General features: G+C 47.9%; 1 protein-coding gene across 2 annotated transcripts in view; it reads left to right on the top strand.

Moving 5' to 3' along the window:
• Positions 1 to 23035, top strand: part of LOC142257853 (spectrin beta chain, erythrocytic-like) — a 155674-nt gene that overhangs the window by 69112 nt on the left and 63527 nt on the right. For both annotated transcript variants that reach the window (XM_075330105.1, XM_075330104.1), the window contains 3 exons: positions 1804 to 2006; positions 5289 to 5379; positions 5629 to 5775. In XM_075330105.1, coding sequence (XP_075186220.1) covers positions 1804 to 2006; positions 5289 to 5379; positions 5629 to 5775 — 441 coding nt within the window. The remainder of the gene's footprint in view (positions 1 to 1803; positions 2007 to 5288; positions 5380 to 5628; positions 5776 to 23035) is intronic.

The following is a 23035-nucleotide window of genomic DNA, read 5'->3' as shown; positions in this document are numbered from 1 at the left end:
ACTACACCTAGCCCCAGCTCCTCTCAACTTGAACTTCAACACTTCACTGCCTACTTTCCCGCCCTGGGCTGTCTAAACCCCTGGGTGGGTGTGCACCAACCGCCTGGCCACGCCCACTGGTGTGTCTATCTGTCCCTAAGGGGGTGACTATGCTTTAATGGTTGGCTGAATGTTTCCTTAGTGTGGAAAGATGTTATGCAGGGGCCTATTTGTGACTACCTGGATTCTCCAGGGCATCACACTTTGCACAGACCTCATTTTGCAATAGAAGCTAGGAAATCTCGGTCTTATCAAATATAGGACCTGCTGGAAGAGGTGGGGGGGATTTAAGCTTTACATATCTGCTATTAAAATTAATGCCAGTCCATGTAGGGCATAGATGGGGTGACTGCTGCAGTGCCCCTTTGTTCTGGTTCATAGAATGAGTTTCTACATGGTAGTGTTCCTCCATAACTTCCAGTTATCCATTTTCTTGAAGGGGTTTCTTAAAGGGGTCTCTCTTTTAATATCAGATCAGTGGGGTCAGACTTCGGGGATGCCGACCAAAAAACTGATTGATGCGACCACCACACTCTGGCCAAACGTTTTGTAGTGTCTATATTTGGTTCTGCAACTCTTTGCAGCTCAGTTCTATCCAAATGAATGTGACTGACATGGTCAGCACATAATATACTGATTGTTTCTTGATATTGAAAGGGATGCGCAGCTCGTTGGAGCACTGCAGCCTCATCAATAAAGCTAATCAGTCAGACCACTCCGATCTGATCTTGATGTCCATCGATATTAAAGGGAATCTGTCAACAGTTTTTTTGCTATGTAATCTGAGAACAGCATGATATAGGGGCTGAGACCCTGATTCTAGTGATATATCACTTACTGGGATGCTTGCTCTCATTTTGATACAACTGCAGTTTTCTCTGCTAATAGAGAAGAAAGAAACGGATCCGGCACAAATTCCTCTTGAAGTAAAACCATCAAAGTCTTTATTGTAACTCTGCTGCAGCTCTAAGCTAGAAAAGAGAAGCGCTGATAGGGTTTTACCAGATTAAACACACAGTTAGCAAATGGTAAATGCACTCACCGATTGAGGTTGTGAGAGGTCACAACCACCACAGATAGCATGAGATAATGGCGGCTGCTGCGGCCCCACGTGTTTCAGACTTCAAAGTGGAGATGGAGAAGGGGTTAAAACCGCGCAATCCGCCAGTAATCCAGAAGGAGATGTTGATAAATTAAACAATCTTATATTCCATGGGTCTACGCGTTTCAAGGTCTAAGACCTCTTCTTCAGGACCAGGTGTTGATTTACTTACTAAAGATTGTTTAATTTATCAACATCTCCTTCTGGATTACTGGCGGATTGCGCGGGTTTAACCCCTTCTCCCTCTCCACTTTGAAGTCTGCTGCAGCTCTAGCAGAACTCAGAATGCTGAGCTGTGTATAACCCCGCCCACACCACTGATTGGCAAGTTTCTGTTTACATTTTGCATAGCCAGAAAGCTGCCAATCAGTGTCTGGGGGTGTGGTTGGACTAGGAGGCATGAGACAACTAGTCCTGTAGTGATAATCTCCTGCTGATAAAACATTGATTTTATTGAAACTCAGAACACACATCACCAGAATCAGGGTCTCAGCCCCTACATCATGCTGCTCTCAGATTACATAGCAAACTTACTAACAGATTTTCCTTTTAAAGTCACAGAAAACCCTTAGATTCCCAGATCAAGTCTTGTGACTAAATCAGTAAGATGTAACTTTTATGTGACTGCCCGTCTATTATTATAATGATTATTCATTTCCTAGGAATACACCCTCGCTCACACTGAGCTACCAAGTACTTTTCAAGCATCACAAAACAGATTAAAGAAACATGAAGACTTCTTGAGCACCATGGAAAATAACGAAGAAAAGATAATTGGAACCATAAATAATGCAGTGAAATTAGATGAAGACAAGAACATTTTTGCTGATAAAGCTTTGGAAAAAGCAGGTTCACTGCGTGATAGGTAAGCTTGGGGAGCAAAATTTGGTCCTATTTTGTTGCTTCTTCTTGGGATTAAGGGTTGTCCATTTGGGCCAATTTTCTTTTAACCTAAGTGCATGTATTTGTAGCTTAAAATAATTTTTCCAGTTGGGTTTTATTGAAAATTTTGCCTTTTACACTTCTGAAGTGGTCATAATTCACCTGAGATGAGCTCATTGAAGGACAGATGAAAGAGTTACAAACTCTTTTTTAGAATGAACTCACTGACAGTTTCTCGGTTAACTCATTCTGTAGCCAGCAATACATAGGGAAACCAAGGAAAAAATTGTGAAAAAATACCCTGCTGTAACTAAATAAAAGCATAGTGCATGTAAACATAGGGTACTTAGTAAACACTGTTTTGATCAAAAAAAGCATAAAGCTATCCCACCAAACGTCAAGGTGTACCCAGTTGGGATAGTACCTACACTCTCTAATATTAAAACCTTGCCATGGGTCTAAAAGCTCCATGTATACCATCTCATACTCCGGCTCACTTTTTTGTTTTTATGTAGTTTTTTGTATTCAGTACAAACAGGGAGTGGCCCCCTTTTCAGTGAGCTGGGCATTTCATTCTGTGCATCCCCTGACTGTGTGTCCTGTTGGTGTCGTGGGCGGAGGAGGGGACGCCGCGCTCTCCCACTGCTGCTCGGGTCCGGCTGCTGCTGCGGCCTGCTGCTGCTCGGTGGCTCGAGCGATGGGCCGGATCCCGGGGACTCTAGCGGCGCTCTTCGCCCGTGAGTGAAAGGGGATTTTTGGGTGTGGGGATTGTTTATTGTCCGTGACGCCACCCACGGTTGTGGTGATTTGTTGACACCACCGCTGCTCTGTGTGGGGATCCCGGGAAGGATGGTATGGAGCAGCCAGTTGTTGTGTTGCCCCTCCGTGGGTAGGGGTTGGTGATCTCGGGGCCCAGTGATGAGGTGGGTGATGCAGGGCTTGGTGGGGTGCAGGGACGCGGGGGCAGCGCTGTGCCTTGCGGCACTGTGGTACTCACTCAGCCTGAGACGTTGACACAGTTTTCGGTAAAACACACGGCTGGAAAGACGGTTCCCACGGACGGCTGCACTTGCTTTCCCCAGTAGGTGACGGTGATGTCCCTTTTCCTGCACCTAATGTTTCTGTGTTGGTAGCGATGGGTTCCCACCGGTAACCCGCTCCCCGGCTTGGATATGGGCCGGAGGAGCCCTACTTTGCCCGCAGGCGCTGGCCCTGAGAAACTGGTGCCCTGGCGGTGGCGGTGTCTCTCCTCAATGGTTGGACTGTTGCCTTCAATCGGGACTTGGTTGTTTGGAGACAGACGTCCCCTTCACTGACGGATTTGGCAAATTCACGGCGACTCCTAGCCTTGCCGGGGTCCGAGAGGCCCCTGCCCTGGTGCTGACTGTTCTTCGTATACTGCTCCAGACCGCCGGGCCACTACCCGTCCGCGGTCCTTCCAGCAACCTCCGAGCAGTCTCCCCTGCAGACTGTCACCGCCGTCTGATGACCTTGCTGACACTGTCCTGGCACACAGCCGGACCAACTTCAGGCTTTACTACTCTCACTTTTACTCCTTTTCTGTTACTTCAGCTTTTCTCTTTAGCTTCACTACTCCTTCCTTCCACTTCACTTCACTTTCCTCACTCCACTCTTTACTCCTTCACTTCCCTAACTCAACTCTGATCTTTTCTCCACACTCAAGCTCTCCCTGAGCTAACTGCCTGGTTCCTCCTGCCTCCAGGGCTGTGTACTCCTCGGTGGGCGGAGCCAACCACCTGGCCCACCCCCTGGTGTGAACATCAGCCCCTGGAGGAAGGCAACAAGGATTTTGGTAGCCTTGGTGTTCCTTACTGGGGTGTAGGGTGTGGTGGTGCAATGACCTGTGACCCCTGGCTTGCCCAGGGCGTCACATTGGGACCCGGTCACTCTCAGCCCTTAGCCACATTGAGGCCTATTTTAGACCCATGGCAAGGTTTTAATATTAGAGAGTGTAGGTACTATCCCAACTGGGTACACCTTGACGTTTGGTGGGATAGCTTTATGCTTTTTTTGATCAAAAACAGTGTTTACTAAGTACCCTATGTTTATATGCACTATGCTTTTATTTAGTTACAGCAGGGTATTTTTTCACAATTTTTTCCTTGGTTTCTCTTTGTCTTATGGCCAGTGTGAACATGGTCTCACAAGCTCCATGTATACCATCTCATACTCAGGCTCACTTTTTTGTTTTTTTGTTTTTATGTAGTTTTTTTTTTGTTTTTTCAGCAATACATAGGGCAGCACAGAGGCTCCAAAGGGCAAATGATGCAAAATCTTTGTAATGCCGGGACCGTCGCCGCCAGGTTGCTTCGAGGCTGCAAATGTGTTCATCTGCTTCCCTGTCCCTTCGGGGCCTGTGCATGCCACGTGCTCACTGGTCTCCTCTTAAAGGGCTGGCGTGCTATTTCCCAGAAATACCTCTCAGCCTATGGCTGAGAGGTACTATGTATTTAAGACACCCTTCCATTAGGGGAGGTGCCTGTGCAACAACTTTAGTTAGTCAGTCAGTCTTCATTCCGCTGGCTAGTTGTCAGGTTCCCGTGCTCCTGTCCTGTTATCCCTATGTCCGTCACCTGTACTTGCCTTTACATACCTATTTGTCCCTGCTATGCCCCATATCTGTCTGCTTCAGTCATCCTGACTGTACCTGCCTATACCTCTGCCCGTACCAGTGTCCGTACCTGCCCTGGGGGGGTCGGCTGTCACAGTTTTGGTCACTGCCTTGGGAGTAGCACCTGGCGTCTGCTTCACGATAGGCGCTTTGTTAAGCCTTTCCCACTAGCCCGGGTCCCCCCTGTGGTCCAGTGGCTCCACCAACCCGCTCGCTGCCCCTACGCCGGCCATGAACTTACAATCTTTAATGAAATTTGGTTGTAAAAATGATTTTTGACCTAAAATACATGCATTTATGTAAGAAAAAAAAAAATCCTCCCCAAAGTTGGATAATTGTTTTGGGTACTTCTTGGATCCTCCTAGAAAGCTCCATGAAGAATCCAACCTCCTAAAACAATTTTCCCAATATTTATCACCTCTCTTGGAGAGGTGACAAAAGTTTGATCACTTGGGGGGCATCATTTTAAGGTTTGGTTTGAATACAGCGGCTTGGTTGCACATACGTTTATCGAGATAGCAAGACACGGTTATGCCTCTTTATTGCATTTACTATATACATTGCCATACGAAAAAACGTATTTAGTATTGTAGAATGACTTCTGCTGATTGACGGAGCGTTTTATTCCTGAAGGTACGCTGTGAATGTGGATAAGGCAAAAAACGTATCAACCCTGTTAAAGGATCATGTTGATCTGCAGGATTTCGTGGAAAACTGTGATGAGGTATGTGGTTTTCTTTTATATACTTTTTAATATTTGGGAATTTAGTAGTATTTTATAATTTTATTGCCAAAGTTGTAACTTGCATGGAAGCAAAATGTCCCCAGGCCTAATAATAAGTATCTAACTTTAGGGGGTGAGGGAACAACCTAATGGCCTCTGTGTTTAAGGCTTCAGACCAGAAGAAGGCAGGAAGATCTTACAATATACTGTATATATCATGTCTATTTACCTATTATTTTTTGTTTTTAGTTTACCTTATGGATAAATGAAAAATTGCTGACCGCCCAGGATACATCATACGAGGCGGCTCGCAATCTGCACAGCAAATGGTTGAAACATCAAGCGTTTAAGGCTGAAATCGATTCCAACAAGGATAGGCTCCAGAAGATTGACACGGTACACGTCTTAAGTGTTTTTCTTACCAAAATCCAATGTCCAGGAGGTATTTCCAGTTTTGGATCGGATTTGGGAAAACAAAAATAGAAATTAAATGATCCAGTGCAGGATCCATTCATTTTAATGTGGACAGAAGTGTTCTAAATTGTCTTCACTTTGACTGGGATCCAGCCACAAAAAAGTAGATTGCACAACTTTGGCAACTGGTTCCGATTTTCTTCTATGAAGACTATTGGAGATGGATCATCATAGATATTCATCTATTATGTCATCCGTTAATGGATCTATTTTTTAATTACTGCCTATGCCCAAAACACTACAGGTGGTCAGAGCACCTCTAGTAAAAATGGGTCCGTTACCGTCAGGCCAAAAACGGCTGCCAAATAAGTACAAAACGGAAACCAAAGTCTGCGTCCATTTTTGCTCCGTTTGGAACAGAGCTATTTATTTTTTTATGTTACAAATGGATGACAACTGAACATATGAACAGAGTCCTGTTGTGTACAGAGACATGGCTGATGTCATGATGTGACTTTAGGTTTCTTGCCTGGTCATGGGAGGACTCCTGGCAAGTGGCGCGACACAGTGGGAACTCCAGGGTAGTGTCACGCCGGGGTAGAGGAGAAACCCTAGCCAGCGACCCAACACACAGGGTACACCAGGAAAACAATACAACAGTAGGACCTTACGCTAGGGTGAGGTCAGTTGGGTCACCTTCTACCACTCATCTGAGGCTGAACCCTGTGCTCCCTAAAGCTCCTGCATGGGTCCTTCCCCCGTGTCCCAATCATGTGCATAGGCCCTCACTGACCCTATACTCACCCTGGCTGGTGAAGGACAGCAAGACGTTAGTCTTGTCTCTACAATAGGATAATACAGGTAGAGAAAGACACAACATCAAGCACTCCTAGGTTTCTTCAGTATTTCATAGTTGCAATAGAAACAACACCACAGCTATGCAGCGAGCGACAAGCTCCTTCAACATGGTCAGCTTAGGTATGAGCTATAGCCGGCATAAGGAGGAGTGAGAAGTGGATATATGTAGTAGAAGGGAGTGACTGCAGCTGAGGTTCCAACTACATGTTAGATCACTGCAGGATAGAAATGAACCTTAACCACTTCAGTGCCGGATGGAATTAAGTATGGTCCAACTCAGCGTACTAAAGAGATCTGTGATCCAAATAATGCTGTGATCTTCTGATCCCAAATCCTCCCGAGATCTCATCAGGCCATGACACACTTGTGACAGCTGATTCTACATATCAGTACAACATCATATTTGCCCACTCTCCTGAAATGTTTTCTGCAAAAATGGGAGACCTGCCAGACTCTCCAGCTCTTCTGGAGACTCTAGAAAAAGGGGAGACCTCCATGATTCCCAGAAGACTCGACAAATCTCCCCAAGATCACACTGATCACATTCTTCTTTGACATGGTTCACCAAATCTTACTTTCCAACTCTCCTGGAAGCTCCCAATAAAGGGCAGATACCCCAGACCCAATAACTCTCCTGGAATATCCAGAAGGCTCATAGATAAAGGGGTAATCTCCCCAACTCCCAGAAGAGTAGGCAATTGTCTCCATTACCACCTGGAAGTCTTCTTAAGTAAGATGCTAAGATGCTCCATCATTAGACTGAGGACCAGCAATCATTCAGGAGCAGAAAATAGGGCATATCCTGAAAAAAGGGGTTATGGTGAGATGAGTCATTTTTTTTTTTTTGCACATAGTTAATTTCGATCCTCAACACAAAATTTATTTGGTAATTCACCTGAAATCACTAGTTTTAACGGACTCCGAGAAGGCATTTGATAGAGTAGACTGGACTTTTTTTGCAGGGAACGTTGGAGGCTTTTCACTTCCCCCCCTGATGCTATACGCGCAATACTGCAGATGTACACATTCCCCACAGCTAGGATAAAGATAAATAACACCCTCACTGATTCCTTTGCCATTAAAAATGGAACGAGGCAGGGATGCCCCTTGTCCCCTCTCCTCTTTGTCATGGTAATGGAGCCATTAATAAGCTCCATTCAACATGACCAGGAAATCGAGGGGATCACACTACAGGGAATACATCACAAGTCCGCCGCCTTTGCGGATGACTTGTTGGTAGTAATGTCCAGACCAGAAAGGGGTTTTCCTGTATTCATGAAAATACTAGAGGACTATAGTCAATGGTCTAACTTCAAAATCAATCTATCCAAGTCAGAAGCACTATGCTTAAATATCCCAGGCAATGTTATCAAACTCCTCCAAAAATCATTTCCCTATCGGTGGCCAAAAAGTCACATTACATATCTAGGCATCAAAATAGGAAAAACTTTCAAGTCCTTATTTGATCTCAATTACAAGCCCCTCTTCCCTAAACTTAACATACAAATATCTTCTTGGAAAGCACCATTTCTATCGTGGATAGGTCGGAAAAATTTAATTAAAAGTATTATACTCCCGAAATTCATCTTTCTTTTCCAAATGTTACCCATACCTGGTTTCCAAATCATTTCTTTCCCAGAGTAACTCTCTAATCTCCAATTATGTTTGGAACAAACATAAACCGAGAATCAACTTTCATACATTGAGCCTCCCAAAAGGTAAAGGGGGCATGGGGCTACCCAATATCTCCATATACTACAGTTTTAAATAGAAAAAATATAGCACTCACCGGTTGTTTTGCTGTGCAGAGTACTGTTTATTAAACAGCGGAGGTTACATGTGCGGAGAGGGCTGGTGGGGAGAGGGAGTGAACGCCGTGGCAGACGACGGCCGTTTCGCACCTGTCCGGTGCTTCAGCTGGTCTGATTAGGTATGACATCATGTCCGTTTTATCCACATACGAAAAATGTGGTTGATGTCAGATAATTAAAACATATGTTAAAAACAGAAAATACATGCAAAACTTGAATTTCAGCAACAATTCTCAGCAAACATATATGAATATATACGGGTGGAGACAAATGCCTCCTAAATCAACCTAGAAACACACTAAGGTCATTTTTATCATTTAACCCTAGAGGGCCTGTTGCATTAAATCTCATGATATATTCAGCCTCCTTTCTTAGTAAAGTTTTATGCGTATCACCTCCCCTGGCATTAGGCTCAATCAATTCTATCCCTGCAAAGGACAGTACATTGCAATCAGAATTGTGATATTCTTTTACATGGTTGATTAACCTAGTTGCCCCTATTCCACTAGAAATGGAGTTCCTATGCTCTCTAAATCTTACAAAGAGCTGCCGTATCGTCTTCCCAATGTAAAAATATTGGCACGGGCAGAAAATCACGTAAACGACCATTTTAGTCCTACAGGTTATTAAATGCCGCACATAATGTGAATGGCCCCCAATTACAAAGCAATTACCCGTCATGTGAAAACTGCAAAACGAACAGTTTCCACATCTGTAATTACCTATAGGACCCTCCTGGAATAACCAGGTTGACTGCCAGGACCCAACTACCACCATTTTCCCCCCTTGAAAGACACGACACCGTTCTCTTATAAATTAAAATATTTTTATTTGAATTTTCCATTTTTGGAGAGAGGCATGGAGAAAAAAACACTCATCTTTTGGCATAAAATTTGGTCGCAGCTTTTAACCAGGCATTAACTTGCCAACATCACGGGGTTCAGGTAAATGTACCGCCTTCCGGCCGTCCGGCGCGGGTATTTCACCACCACTTTTCCTACCCCTTCCGCTGCTGCGACTTAAATACCGTAAACTCAATCAAAATTGGAAAACAAAAAGGGAGGGAGGGTGGGAAACAGGTCCGGGTTCTGCAGCAGAGAGGCCGGAAGCTGGGCAACACAGTGATATGTAACCAGGGGGCGGGGCTTAGGCCAGTCACACCACAGAAGGCGGGGGCGGCAGGTCAGTGTCTTTCCAGGGGGAGACCTCTATTTAACATGCATAGGGGCCAGCAGTCAGGGGGCAGCATCTCAAGTTTCTGGCTGCAGTGCCCCACAGACTGCCAGGACCCAACTACCACCATTTTCCCCCCTTGAAAGACACGACACCGTTCTCTTATAAATTAAAATATTTTTATTTGAATTTTCCATTTTTGGAGAGAGGCATGGAGAAAAAACCACTCTCATCTTTTGGCATAAAATTTGGTCGCAGCTTTTAACCAGGCATTAACTTGCCAACATCACGGGGTTCAGGTAAATGTACCGCCTTCCGGCCGTCCGGCGCAGGTATTTCATCACCACTTTTCCTACCCCTTCCGCCAAGGAGCAGCACAGCACCAGCAAGCTGCGACCCCCCCAAAAAACTAAAATACCTGAGCCGTCCCAGGCATTTCCGCAACCACCATATCCATAACATCATCATTTGGGATGTACCCATCCAAGCTTAAAGGACAGCCGAATATTGCCTTCCAGCTGGCGGTGCCAGACCAACAACTTTTTTTTTTTTTTTAACACTTCATTAACAGCACAACTTGGGTAGGTCCTGATCGACCATGCGCCAGGAGAGATCCTTATCACATTCTTCCTTAGCTCCATGCCCCTTGGGCCAGAGGGTTACCTTCGACCGGATCGTTGTAACACTCCGAACTAAAACAGGGAAACTTGTACCTCTCTGACCGGATAAGGGTAAGAGGCCTAGCTAGACGGCCTTGGACCAGATACTTGAAGCCTATGTGTATCCCCAAGTCGGTTGGAGAAAAGAGAGCTCACGCAATCTTGATCGCCTCTGATAGACCCACAGCTGAGCCAAGCTCCGGCAACCTCTCCAATTACATCCACTGTAAAGGGAACAAAGGACCGACCACCAAGGCGAAGATCCGCTCTCCTCGCAGCCAACATATATGGAAGTAACCTCGGACCCAGTCACTAGGCCGACTTGGATCTGAAAGGAAAAACACTGTCAGAACAGAGAATTCTCGTAACCATCAAACACCTCTTCTCTCCAAGGTGGTACTGGCAAAACCCACAAACTTTTTTTTATAAATAAACAAATCACAGTCATGTCATTTTACATTAGCCCTGTACGCTGTTCTGAATCTTCTTACGTGTCTAAGAAAAACCCGATTCCAAAACCAACTCAATCCTGACGTCCCTCATAATGCATTTCCATTGCAGTCACCTAATCCACTGAAACTGTGCTCATGTATGCTGGCCCCTGAAGCCTTGGAACACCCCAACTCTGGGAGAGTACGTACCGGGTACCACGGTTGGCAAACACCAAAATAACGAGGAACCGTCGCATTGCCAACCAAAACCAGCCCACAAAATGGAGGACTAACTCCGTGACGCTAAATGAAGGGCCGTCGTCGTGGGTAAAAACTGGTCCCATCACACCCGCTCGCCTAATAGACATAACCGACACCGTCGGGACACCCGCTGAGTGAGGGAAAAAAGATCCAAAATATCAATGTATAGATTTGCAATGGAGCGAACAATCCAAACCCCCCCTTTTTTTTTTTTTTTGAAACAATCTACGGCTAGAAAAGAATAGGCCTGCTGTGATCCACTCGCTCACCATAATCATCCAACCCTTCAATACCTTACACCCCACCAAAACCTCATCGCTTCAGAACCGTTCAACAATTTAAAATTGGGAAGACCGACCTCGTAACAGGTTGCATGCAACCGAAAATGGTGCACGTTCGCTGAATACTGCAGGGTGTGTATTACTAGAGGGTGGCTTGGAAAATCGTCACGCACATCAACCACCGGAGCAACACCCGCTGCATAACGTACCATAGAACCGTCAGGTCAATGCAAAATGGGGGCCCGGATCATAGGCCTAACTTCACCGAACACCCCACCATCTAGCTGCGCACTCCCAGCCTTGATCCTGCTGGTGGGTGGAGTTACCAAAATACCTGGGATTGGGATTGCAATAGGGTGAGCGATACTAACCCGGAAACAAGATGCCTGTTTTGCCTTCAACCCTGCGTTGACCCATAGGCATTCCAAGCCACAAAAAAACTAATCAGCCTGATTACTTATTTGAGGAGGGGGCTGTAGTTGGTTAAGGCTTTTACCCATCGGCATCGTCAAACCACAGGTCATCCTACTATTTCCCAGTCCACCCCCCCTTTTGTTTTGCTGGAACCTAAATAGGGGGAAAGGCGCAATCAAAGTTAGGTTACCGGACCATGCCCCCCGGGCCCAGCATAAGGAGCTTTTTTTTTTTTTTTTTTTTATATATATATATATATATAACTATATAAACACTTTGTATTGCAAATAATCCTAACAGCTGGCCCTGCAACGCCGGAAATACTCCATCTACAAATCTGTCTGTTCCTGCTCTTGAAACTATTATGGCATGGCACGGTGGCTCAGTGGCTAGCTGCAGCCCTGCAGCGCTGGGGTCCTGGGCCCAAATCCCGCCAAGGACACCATCCGCAAGGAGCCTGCACGTTCTCCCCGTGACTGCGTGGATCTCCTCCGGGCACTCTGGCCTCCTCCCACACCCCAAAAAACATACAGGTAGGGGATCCAGACCGTAAGCCCCAATGGGGACAGCGTCCCCAATCCATGCAAAGCACAGCAGAATATGTGATCGCTATATAAAGAAGGGAATTTTGTTTACTTACCGTAAATTCCTTTTCTTCTAGCTCCAATTGGGAGACCCAGACAATTGGGTGTATAGCTATTGCCTCCGGAGGCCACACAAAGTATTACACTTAAAAGTGTAAGGCCCCTCCCCTTCTGGCTATACACCCCCAGTGGGATCACTGGCTCACCAGTTTTAGTGCCAAAGCAAGAAGGAGGAAAGCCAATAACTGGTTTAAAGACCAATTCAATCCGAGGAAACATCGGAGAACTGAACCATACCACATGAACAACATGTGTACCCGAAAAAACAGAAAAACCCCGAGAAAACAGGGCGGGTGCTGGGTCTCCCAATTGGAGCTAGAAGAAAAGGAATTTACGGTAAGTAAACAAAATTCCCTTCTTCTTTTTCGCTCCTAATTGGGAGACCCAGACAATTGGGACGTCCAAAAGCAGTCCCTGGGTGGGTAAAAGAATACCTCGTGATAGGGCCGTCAAACAGCCCTTTCCTACAGGTGGGCAATCGCCGCCTGAAGGACTTATCTACCTAGGCTGGCGTCTGCCGAAGCGTAGGTATGCACCTGAAAATGCTTGGTAAAAGTATGCAGACTCAATCAGGTAGGTGCCTGACACACCTGCTGAGCCGTAGCCTGGTGCCGTAATGCCCAGGATGCACCCACGGCTCTGGTAGAATGGGCCTTCAGCCTTGAGAGAACCAGAAGCCCAGTAGAACTGTAGGTTTCAAGAATTGGTTCCTCGATCCCCCGAGCCAGGGTGGATTCAGAAGCTTGCGACTGTTTACGCCGACCAGCGACAAGGACAAAGAGTGCATCCGGGTGGCGCAGGAGCGCCATGCGGGAAGTAGAACCTGAGTGCTCTCACCAGAACCAACAGATGCAAATCCTTCTGAAATTGATGGACTGGACGAGGACACAAAGAAGGTGAGGTGATATCCTGATTGATATGAAAGTGGGATACCACCTCAGGGAGAAATTCCGGAATCGGACGCAGAACTACCCTGTCCTGGTGAAGGACCAGGAAGGGAGATTTGTATGAGAGCGTTGCTAGCTCGGAAACTCTCCTAAGAGACGAGACCGTTACTAGAAGGCCACTTCCCGAGAAAAGCGGGAAGGGAGACCTCTTTCAAAGGCTCGAAAGGCGGCATCTGGAGAGCAATTAGAACCTTGTTCAGATCCCAGGGCTCTAACGGCCGCCTGTACGTAGTGCTGAGAAGACAAACTCCCCGTAGGAACGTGCGTACCTGAGGAAGTCGTTTCTGAAAAAATACAGATAGCGCTGAGACTTGTCCCTAAAGGGAACTGAGCGACAACCCTTTTTCCAACCTAGATTGCAGGAAGGAAGGAAACATAGACGATGCAACCGGCCAGGGAGAAACACCCTGCGCCGAGCACCGAGATAAGAATATCTTCCACGTCCTGTGGTCAATCTTGGCGGACGTTGGTATGCTAGCCTGTCTCATGGTGGCAACCACGTCCTGAGGTAATCCTGACGACACTAGGTTCCAGGACTCAAAGCCACACCATCAGGTTGAGGGCCGTAGAATTCAAATGGAAGAATGGCCCTTGAGACAGCCCGTCTGATTGGTCTGGTAGTGCCCCCGGTTAGCCTACCGTGAGGCACCACAGAACCGGGAACCACAACATCCTCGGCCAATCTGTAGCGACGAGGATGGCGCGGCCGCAGTCGGTCCTGATCTAACGCAGCACTCTGGGCAACAATGCCAGAGGTGGCACATAAGGTAGCTGGAACTGCGACCAATGCTGAACTAAGGCGTCTGCCGCCAGAGCTCGATGATTGTGAAACCGTGCCATGAAGCTGGCACATTGTTGTTGTGCCGTGACGCCATTAGATCGACGTCCGGCCTCTGTCAGCGGCGCCAGATCTCCTGAAACCCGTCCGGGTGAAGAGACCATACCCTTTCGGCCACACCCCGGCGACTTAGGAAGTCAGCTTCCTAGTTTTCCACGCCTGGGATGTGAACTGTGGATATGGTGGATGCCGTGTCTTCCACCCACATCAGAACCTGCCGGACTTCCTGGAAGGCTTGCCGGTTGCGCGTTCTTCCTTGGTGGTTGATGTATGCCACCGCTGTGGAGTTGTCCGACTGAAGTCGGATTTGCTTGCTTTCCAGCTGCTGTTGGAAGGTTTGTAGGGCAAGATACACTGCTCTGTGTTCAAGAACATTGATCTGAAGGGTGGACTCTTGCTGAGTCCACGTACCCTGAGCGCTGTGGTGGAGAAAAACTGCTCCCCACCCTGATAGACTCGCGTCTGTCGTAACTATCGCCCAGGATGGGGATAGGAAGGACCTTCTTTTTGACCATGAGGTGGGAAGAAGCCACCACCGTAGAGATTCCTTGGCCGCCTGAGAAAGAAAGACGACTCTGTTGAGGGAGGTCGACTCCCCGTCCCATTGGCGGAGAATGTCACATTGTAGTGGACGCAGATGAAACTGCGCGAAAAGAACTGCCTCCATTGCTACCATCTTACGTAGGAAGTGCATGAGGCGTCTTAATGTGTGCGACTGGTTCTTAAAGAAGAGATTGCAGCCCGTAGTGAATGCTGTTTGTCTAGCGGAAGCTTCACTATCGCTGAGAGAGTATGAAACTCCATGCCTAGATATGTTAGCGATAGGGTCGGGGTCGGATCTGACTTTAAAAAGTTGATGATCCACCCAAAACTCTAGAGAGTCTCCAGCGCAACGTTCGGGCAGTGTCGGCATGTTTCCTAAGAGAGTGCCTTGACAAGTAGATCGTCTAAATATGGGATCACAGAGTGACCCTGAGAGTGCAGGACTGTGACTACTGCTGCCCTGACCTTGGCGAAGAACAGAAGGTGTTCGTCTCCTATAACGAAGCGTAGAAACGCTAGTGCTCTGGATCAATCGGCACGTGTGGATAAGCATCCTTGATGCCTAATGATGCTAGGAAATCTCCTTGGGACATTGAGGCGATGACATGGCGGAGGGATTCCATCCGGAACCGCCTGGTGTCCACGAGCTTGCTGAGCAGTTTTAGATCCAGAACGGGACGGAACGGCCCGTTCTTATAGGCACCGCAAATAATTTGGGGTAAAAACCGTGACCTTGTTCCTGAAGAGGAACGGGGGTCATCACTCTTTCTGCCTATAGAGTGCACCCTGTTTGCAGAAGAGCAGCGGCTCGGCCGGGAGGTGGAGAAGTTCTGAAGAATCGAGTTGGAGGACGAGAAGTGAGCTCTATCCTGTACCCGTGAGACAGAATGTCTCACACCCAACGGTCATTGACCTATGGCAGCTAAATATCGCCAAGGCGGGAGAGCCTGCTACCGACCGAGGATGCGGAGAGAGGAGGCCGCAAGTCATGAGGAAGCCGCCTTGGAAGCGGGTTTTCAGACTGTCTCTTTTTTGGGCGTGACTGAGCCCGCCAAGAATCTGAGCTCCTCTGATCCTTTTGAGTCCACATTGGACGAGGAAAAATGGGACCTGCCCGAGCCTCGAAAAGACCGAAACCCCGACTGCCTCCTGCTCTGATGGGGTTTGTGGTGTCCGGGCTGAGGAAAGGATGAATCCTTACCCCTGGACTGTTTAATGGTTACATCCAAACGCTCACCAAACAGTCGGTCAGCAGAAAAAGGCAACTGGTTAAGCACCCTTTTTTGGAAGCAGAATCTGCCTTCCATTCACTTAACGAGCAGACCAGGCTCTGCTTAAAAACACGGAGTAGCGGAGGCTACTGCCGCACGGTTCGCAGAGTCTAGGGCAACCTGAATCGCGTAAGAAACAAATGCAGACATTTGAGAGGTTAAGGATGCCACCTGCGGCACAGATGTACGTGTAACCGTGTCAATCTGTGTAAGACAAGCTGAAATAGCTTGGAGTGCCCCAAGGGTGAGAATGCTGGAGCCAACGGTGCGCCGACAGCCTCATAGATGGATTTAGACCAGAGATCCATCTGTCTGTCAGTGGCATCTTTAAGTGCAGCTCCATCTCCCACTGCAACTATGGATCTAGCTACAAGCCTGGAGATTGGAGGATGCCGCTTGGGACACTGGGTCCAGTCCTTGACCACGTCAGGGGGCAGGGATAACGTGTATCCTAAGCCGTTTGGAGAAGCGCATATCTGGATAAGTGTGGTGTTCCTGGACTGCCTCTCTGAAGGCAGAGTGGTCCAGAAAAATACGTGAAGCTGACTCCTCCACTGGAGGAGCTGGGTGAGAAATAACCAACATTCTATTGATGGACGCTATAAGATTATTCACTATGGCGTCACCATTAGGTGTATCCAGATTGAGAGCGGTCTCAGGATCAGAATCCTGAGCCGCTACTTCCGCCTCATTACACAGAGAGTCCTTCTGCTAGGACCCTGATGAAACCGAGGGCCGCTCATAGTGAGCCCGCTTAGGCTGTCTGGGACTGACGTCTGTGCAGAGCCGTGACTCTGGGATGCGTGTGACATTCCCGGAGCTGTTAGTTGTTCACACTGAGGGGGGCCATGGATCAATGATTCAACAGTGCCCATGTTGTGAGAGACATGTCCGGACTGCTAGGCTTCTAGTATCATAGCCATAGTCTCAGAAAATCTGTCAGTAAATACTGCAGACACCGTCCTCATCCTCTGGCCATTAGCAGAGACTCCGGCTGAGTTGGATACAATGGGGGTCTATGTAACCTGCCGGCCGTATAGCCGTACATGCTGTACCGGCTGCATAGAAAAACATGTGGTTCTGCACCTTTGTTTTACACAGAGAATATGCTGATAACTCCTCCGCACAATCCAGGAGGGTATATACAACGTGCGACCAAACAGTGCAATGTATATAGTACAAGCATATCTATAAGTGCACTTCTGCACTAATGGGGTTAGCACCACAGGTGCTGCTTAACGCCTGTTGCAGCGATTGTGTGACTATCAGAATGCCAGGGTCTTCCACACTTGTCTCTGTATCGTACAGAAACTGACACTAATGGCTGCCGGCGTCCTGTGTAGAGAAGGAAGCCGTGGGCGTGCCTGAGAAAGTGCGGGAATCCGGTTTCACAGTGCACACAGTGAGAGGGGTGGAGTATGCAAAACATACTCCAGCTCTCAGCGCTGCTGTGCTATGCAGCGTCACGCCCCTACCCTGACTGTCAGGCCTGTGGGCGGTAACGAAGGGAGACTAGGCCCAGAAGCCGGGGACTCGAGTTAATAAGCACGGCCGGCATATCAGTGCTGGCCGGCGCGGAAGTCCCCGGCGCACCACAAATCCCAGCGGCGCCTTAAATAAAAACGGCAGCGGCGGTTAGCGCGGTAGTCACCCAATACACTAACACACCCAGCAACGCTGTGGTGTGCGATGGCACTAGTGCGGACAGCGCCGCTGTCCCTGGCGCACTAACACACCCAGCAGTGCTGCCGTGTGTCTGCGCCTAGGCCCAGAAGCCGGGGACTCGAGTTAATAAGCACGGCCGGCATATCAGTGCTGGCCGGCGCGGAAGTCCCCGGCGCACCACAAATCCCAGCGGCGCCTTAAATAAAAACGGCAGCGGCGGTTAGCGCGGTAGTCACCCAATACACTAACACACCCAGCAACGCTGTGGTGTGCGATGGCACTAGTGCGGACAGCGCCGCTGTCCCTGGCGCACTAACACACCCAGCAGTGCTGCCGTGTGTCTGCGCGGTCCCCACAGGGACACAGAGTACCTCCATGTAGCAGGGCCATGTCCCTGAAGATACTCCGCTCCATGTCCAGCAGATACCAGGGGCTGTGGATGGAGCACGGTCTCAGTGCCTGGAGACCGATAGAATCCCACTTCACCCAGAGCCCTGTAAAAAGGGATGGGGAAGGAAGCAGCATGTGGGCTCCAGCCTCCGTACCCGCAATGGGTACCTCAACCTTAACAAACACCTCCGACATGAAGTGGGGTGAGAAGGGAGCATGCTGGGGGCCCTCGTATGGGCCCTCTTTTCTTCCATCCGACATAGTCAGCAGCTGCTGCTGACTAAACAGTGGAGCTATGCGTGGATGTGTTGCCTCCTTCGCACAAAGCACAAAACTGGTGAGCCAGTGATCCCACTGGGGGTGTATAGCCAGAAGGGGAGGGGCCTTACACTTTTAAGTGTAATACTTTGTGTGGCCTCCGGAGGCAATAGCTATACACCCAATTGTCTGGGTCTCCCAATTAGGAGCGAAAAAGAAATAAAGGTTTTGTTTTTTTTTTAATTGGCAATTGCCCATATCCTGATTCCATGTTACGGAACACAAGTTGGAACTTACCGCTCCTGAGGTTGGACACATGAACCAAAACCCGGGCCACCAAACATTACCACTTAGTGATACCCCTGGTAGCAGGGGTAAAGGCACCTGGGAAAAACTAATGCCGTAAACATGCCTTACAAAGTTAAAGCATTCCCTGTGGGTTCCCAGAGACGGAGTGTAGAGCGTCCAGGTAACGGGTAATAGTGAATAAAACTGTCTCCATGTGGCCAAGCATTCCGAATAGAGGCGAATCCTATAAGAGGTTTTTTTTTTTTGGATATATAAAATACAATTGCTTCAAATAATATAGTTAGTCGGCACCCACTATCGTATAATATTAGAATAATCTCCGTCTGGTAAAACATTGGATAGCCATTTGTCAGTTATATGCACCTGGGATCAAAAATAAAATTGATTTTTTTTTTTTTTTTGAGGGGATATTCATGTGGACATAATTAATCAGGAAATGTTATGGACATAATTATGCAATTAAATAAAATATAAAGATGCAAATTTTGCACATCACTTGCTCATTTTGTCCTTTAAGCTGAAACACAAACCAGCAACGAAAAGGTACCAAACCTTCAACTTTTCAGCTACAGCACTAAGTTATCATGGAGATCCCATTTTCATGCATAAATACCTGTTTGTATAAAGGACTGGCACAAGACTTTTTAAAATAAATAGGAAAGGGTTTTTTACAGTTAGAGCAGTCAGGTTGTGGAATGCCGACCACAGTATTCAGCAATGGCAGATGCTATAACTGCCTATAATATCAGTGTGGGAGATTTCCACAGTCCACCCACGGTGTTGGTCATACATAACTCAGTAGGAGGAATGTAGAATTGGGTGGGAATCCTGTTGCCTGGTGACATCATGTTACCCCTCCCCTGGGGCACTTATCCCACCCACAATCCCACATAATGGTACTTACCAGAAGATGCAGGAAAAAGCAGACCCTACTCTGGAAATTGCACGCCCGGTTCCAACGGCAACTCCGCTGTCCAGACCAATGTACCCAGATGCTGTTCGTCCCGCTGTGGGACCTCACCAGAACTTAGTCTGAGGACGAGAATGCGTCTGCCAACGCGGCGACCTTGACCATCCGCCGCGGTGGTGGGATCTAGCTCTACCGATGTGACTATATATTTTTTTTTTTTATTTCCTCCTCCATGACGATGCTCAGAGCTCCAATGCCCACGCCGATCCAATAGTGAAGCTGAATGACTACGGTCACCGCAGCTACCCGCACCATGTTTTGACTACAACAGTGGCCGGGGTACCTGCAAATGACAGCATAACACGGTGTTCAACGCCATCCCAACCACCGCCATCCCACGCCGGAACCCCGGGAGGGAAGGAGGATTTGCTCTGCCTACAGCCCCAGCGCGCCTGACGCGGTCCCCAGGATATCCCCCCACAACGTGCGGGGGATACAGCTACATTGTGGAGGCATACCATGAGAAGATGTGGGGCGGTGGAGGGGCCGGTACAGGGGAACGGGGCATATTACTCCAGCAGGCCAGCGCACCCACTGCTGCAGCGCCTCCAACCTGCGCCTGCAACAGGGACCGCGCCGACCCACAGATCGCCCCCGTACTCCCCCCCCCGTGCCGGCAGTGATAGGGCGGCGGGTGGGCGGCGCCGTAGAAAAAGAGCGCGAACCGCTCCTTTTTAAATTTAGCAGCAGCTCAAACTAACCGGCGGGCGGGCAGTTCCCTCAGAACACTGCTCGCCGGCACACATAGCTTGAGCTTCAGAAGGGAGGGAGCCGCTCACCGCTAACAATGCCATGAGCAGGACGCTTCCCTCCCTGCTGAAAAGGGGAGGGGGAGGGGTGGTTGGGGAAGATTGACGGCGAGCACAAGCTGACCAGCGGGCGGGTAGTTCCCTCAGAACGCCGCTCGCTGGTACATGTCACTTGTGCCTCAGCATGGAGGGAGCCACTCACAGCTAAAAGCGCCGTGAGCAGGACGCTTTCCTCCCTGCTGATTTTAGGGGAGGAGGGGAGGAGGGGAGGAGGGGAGGGGAGGGGGGGGATGGGTGTTGAATAATGGCGAGCACAAGCGGACCAGCGGGCGGGTAGTTCCCTCAGAACGCCGCGCTCACCGGCACACATCGCTTGTGCCTCAGCAGAGAGGAAGCCGCTCACAGCTAACAGCGCTGTGAGCTGAAACGCTTACCTCCCTGCTGATAGCTCTCTTACCGCCTCCAGGAGCGGGTCCCTGTGTCCGGCTGCCCAAACAGGTCCGGGTCCTGCAGCAGAGAGGCCGGAGGCTGGGCAGCACGGTGATATGTATCCAGGAGGCGGGGCTTAGGCCAGTCACACCACAGGAGGCGGGGGCGGCAGGTCAGTGTCTTTCCAGGGGGAGACCTCTATTTAACATGCATAGGGGCCAGCAGTCAGGGGGCAGCATCTCAAGTTTCTGGCTGCAGTGCCCCACATTAGGAGGTACGTACCGCTTTTTGACTATAATATCGCCAATATTTTTACATCTTCTATGCGTTATTAGGGGTTTATTGAGGGCCATTTCCCTAAGCTCAGATACCCCTTCAATTATATGCCAATTTTTATTTATGATTGTTTTGATCATCCGATCCATCGGGCCATATTTGAAGTTAAAGATGAAACGATCCAATTTTTTAGCAGGTGTAATGCTCTGTTTTTCGCTGGAAATATTTTTCTCTAGTTGAATCTTACATTCGGCTTGTTTTTGCATTAAATTAATGAGAATCAACTTTCATACATTGAGCCTCCCAAAAGGTAAAGGGGGCATGGGGCTACCCAATATCTCCATATACTATCAAGCTGCCGTTCTTTCTAGAGCAGTAGACTGGATCAGACGCCCCCCGAATAAGTTATGGACGACAATAGAGGAATATTTGTCCCCCACCCCTTTACGAGCCTTACTACTCTCCCCTCCCTGCCAAAAGGATAGAACTTTCTCCAATGAACTAACGAGAACACTTTTGAAAAACTGGGAAAAAAATAGTGAGAACCTGGCCCCCCTATCTCCCCTCTCACCCAAATATCTGATATCCTAGATGCCAGTATAAACCTAGCTAACTCCACAAAATCCACTTACTTAAGCAATGCAAAAGTCCCGGTAACTGGTCTTTTGGTAGACGGTTCTCTGGTCTCCAAGCAGGATATGTGTAAGACTCCCCCCCCTAGCTAAACTTACATTTCTCCACTACATGAAAATAAAACATGTGATCCAACCACTACTGATACAATCCTGTCTTGACAGACCCCCAACAAGTTTTGAATCATTCTGCATGCAAACAAAGACCCCCACAAAATATTATTTCATCTATACAATAACCTGCTAACAAAAAAACTGGTGATGAAGAGAGCATATCTAATGAGATGGGAAAGGGATTTGAACATTACATTCACAGATGTACAAACGAAACAAATCTATAGTGCCTCCCATGGGCCGTCAGGTTGTGTAAAGAGGGTTCAAGAGAATTCATTCAAAGTGATTACAAGATGGTACGTTGTCCCCACCTCATATAATTCATGGAGCTCCTCCTCGGATCAATGCTGGAGATGCGAGAGGGATAAAGGAACATATCTCCATGTGTGGTGGACATGTCCGACTCTCCAGCCCTTCTGGAAGATAGCATCACAACGTTTGTCTGACCTCACAGGCAAAGTAGTGAGTCTAGACCCGAGGCAAATGCTCTTGAATTTCCCAATGTGCCCCAAAGATAAGGCGAACTCGAAACTGGTGTCATTTGTGGGTTCAGCCTGTAAACTTCTTATTGCCCAAATGTGACACTCGACGAAGATACCCACCCTTACGCTACTTCTGCTGAAAATAGATCAACTGTACTATGCTGAGGAACTTTCAGCCCTTTCACTTCAAAATATGCTCTCTTTCATCCAAGTCTGGAATGCTTGGCAAACCTATAGGGTTAAACCCTATTTACTAGCAGCCACAGCGCAGAGGGAGGCTGGTGAAGTAGCCCAGCAAAATGAGACAGAATAGGAGCTCTTAAGCCACATTCCCCCACCAGGGAGGTGGATGTACCACCGGTAGAGCACTGGTTACTCTTGGCACTGATGAATGGATTCTGGACCAATCCCTCTTTTTTTTTTTTTTTTTCTTTTTCTCTCCTCCCTCTTCCATCATCCTCTTCTTTCTCTCAATCTCCTGAACCCACTAACTTTCTTCCTGAAACTGAATTTCTTGAGATAAAATTTTGCTCTCTTGGATTTCAGCTATCTTCCCCAACTTACAGTTCTTATTGTATTTACTATATATATATATTTATATATATGTAAAAAAATAGTTTCATAATAATCCGGAAAACAGATTAATGTTCTAGCTTCGATCTTACCCACTATCAAATTGAACATTTTTATTACTCGGTTTAGTTTTGATCTTGCATTTAAAGTTCCGAGAAGGTGGGGAGAACTAATAGCAATGAGTTTAACTCAAATGATACTAGATCTGATCGTGTTATCTGTTGACTTTGTAATTTGACAATTGTTTCAATTAATAAAACATTA

The sequence above is a fragment of the Anomaloglossus baeobatrachus genome, chromosome 12, assembly GCF_048569485.1.
Source record: "Anomaloglossus baeobatrachus isolate aAnoBae1 chromosome 12, aAnoBae1.hap1, whole genome shotgun sequence".
NCBI lineage: Eukaryota > Metazoa > Chordata > Amphibia > Anura > Aromobatidae > Anomaloglossus > Anomaloglossus baeobatrachus.
The sequence above is the reverse complement of the archived record's forward strand: the minus strand, read 5'-3'. Positions and strand labels throughout refer to the sequence as shown.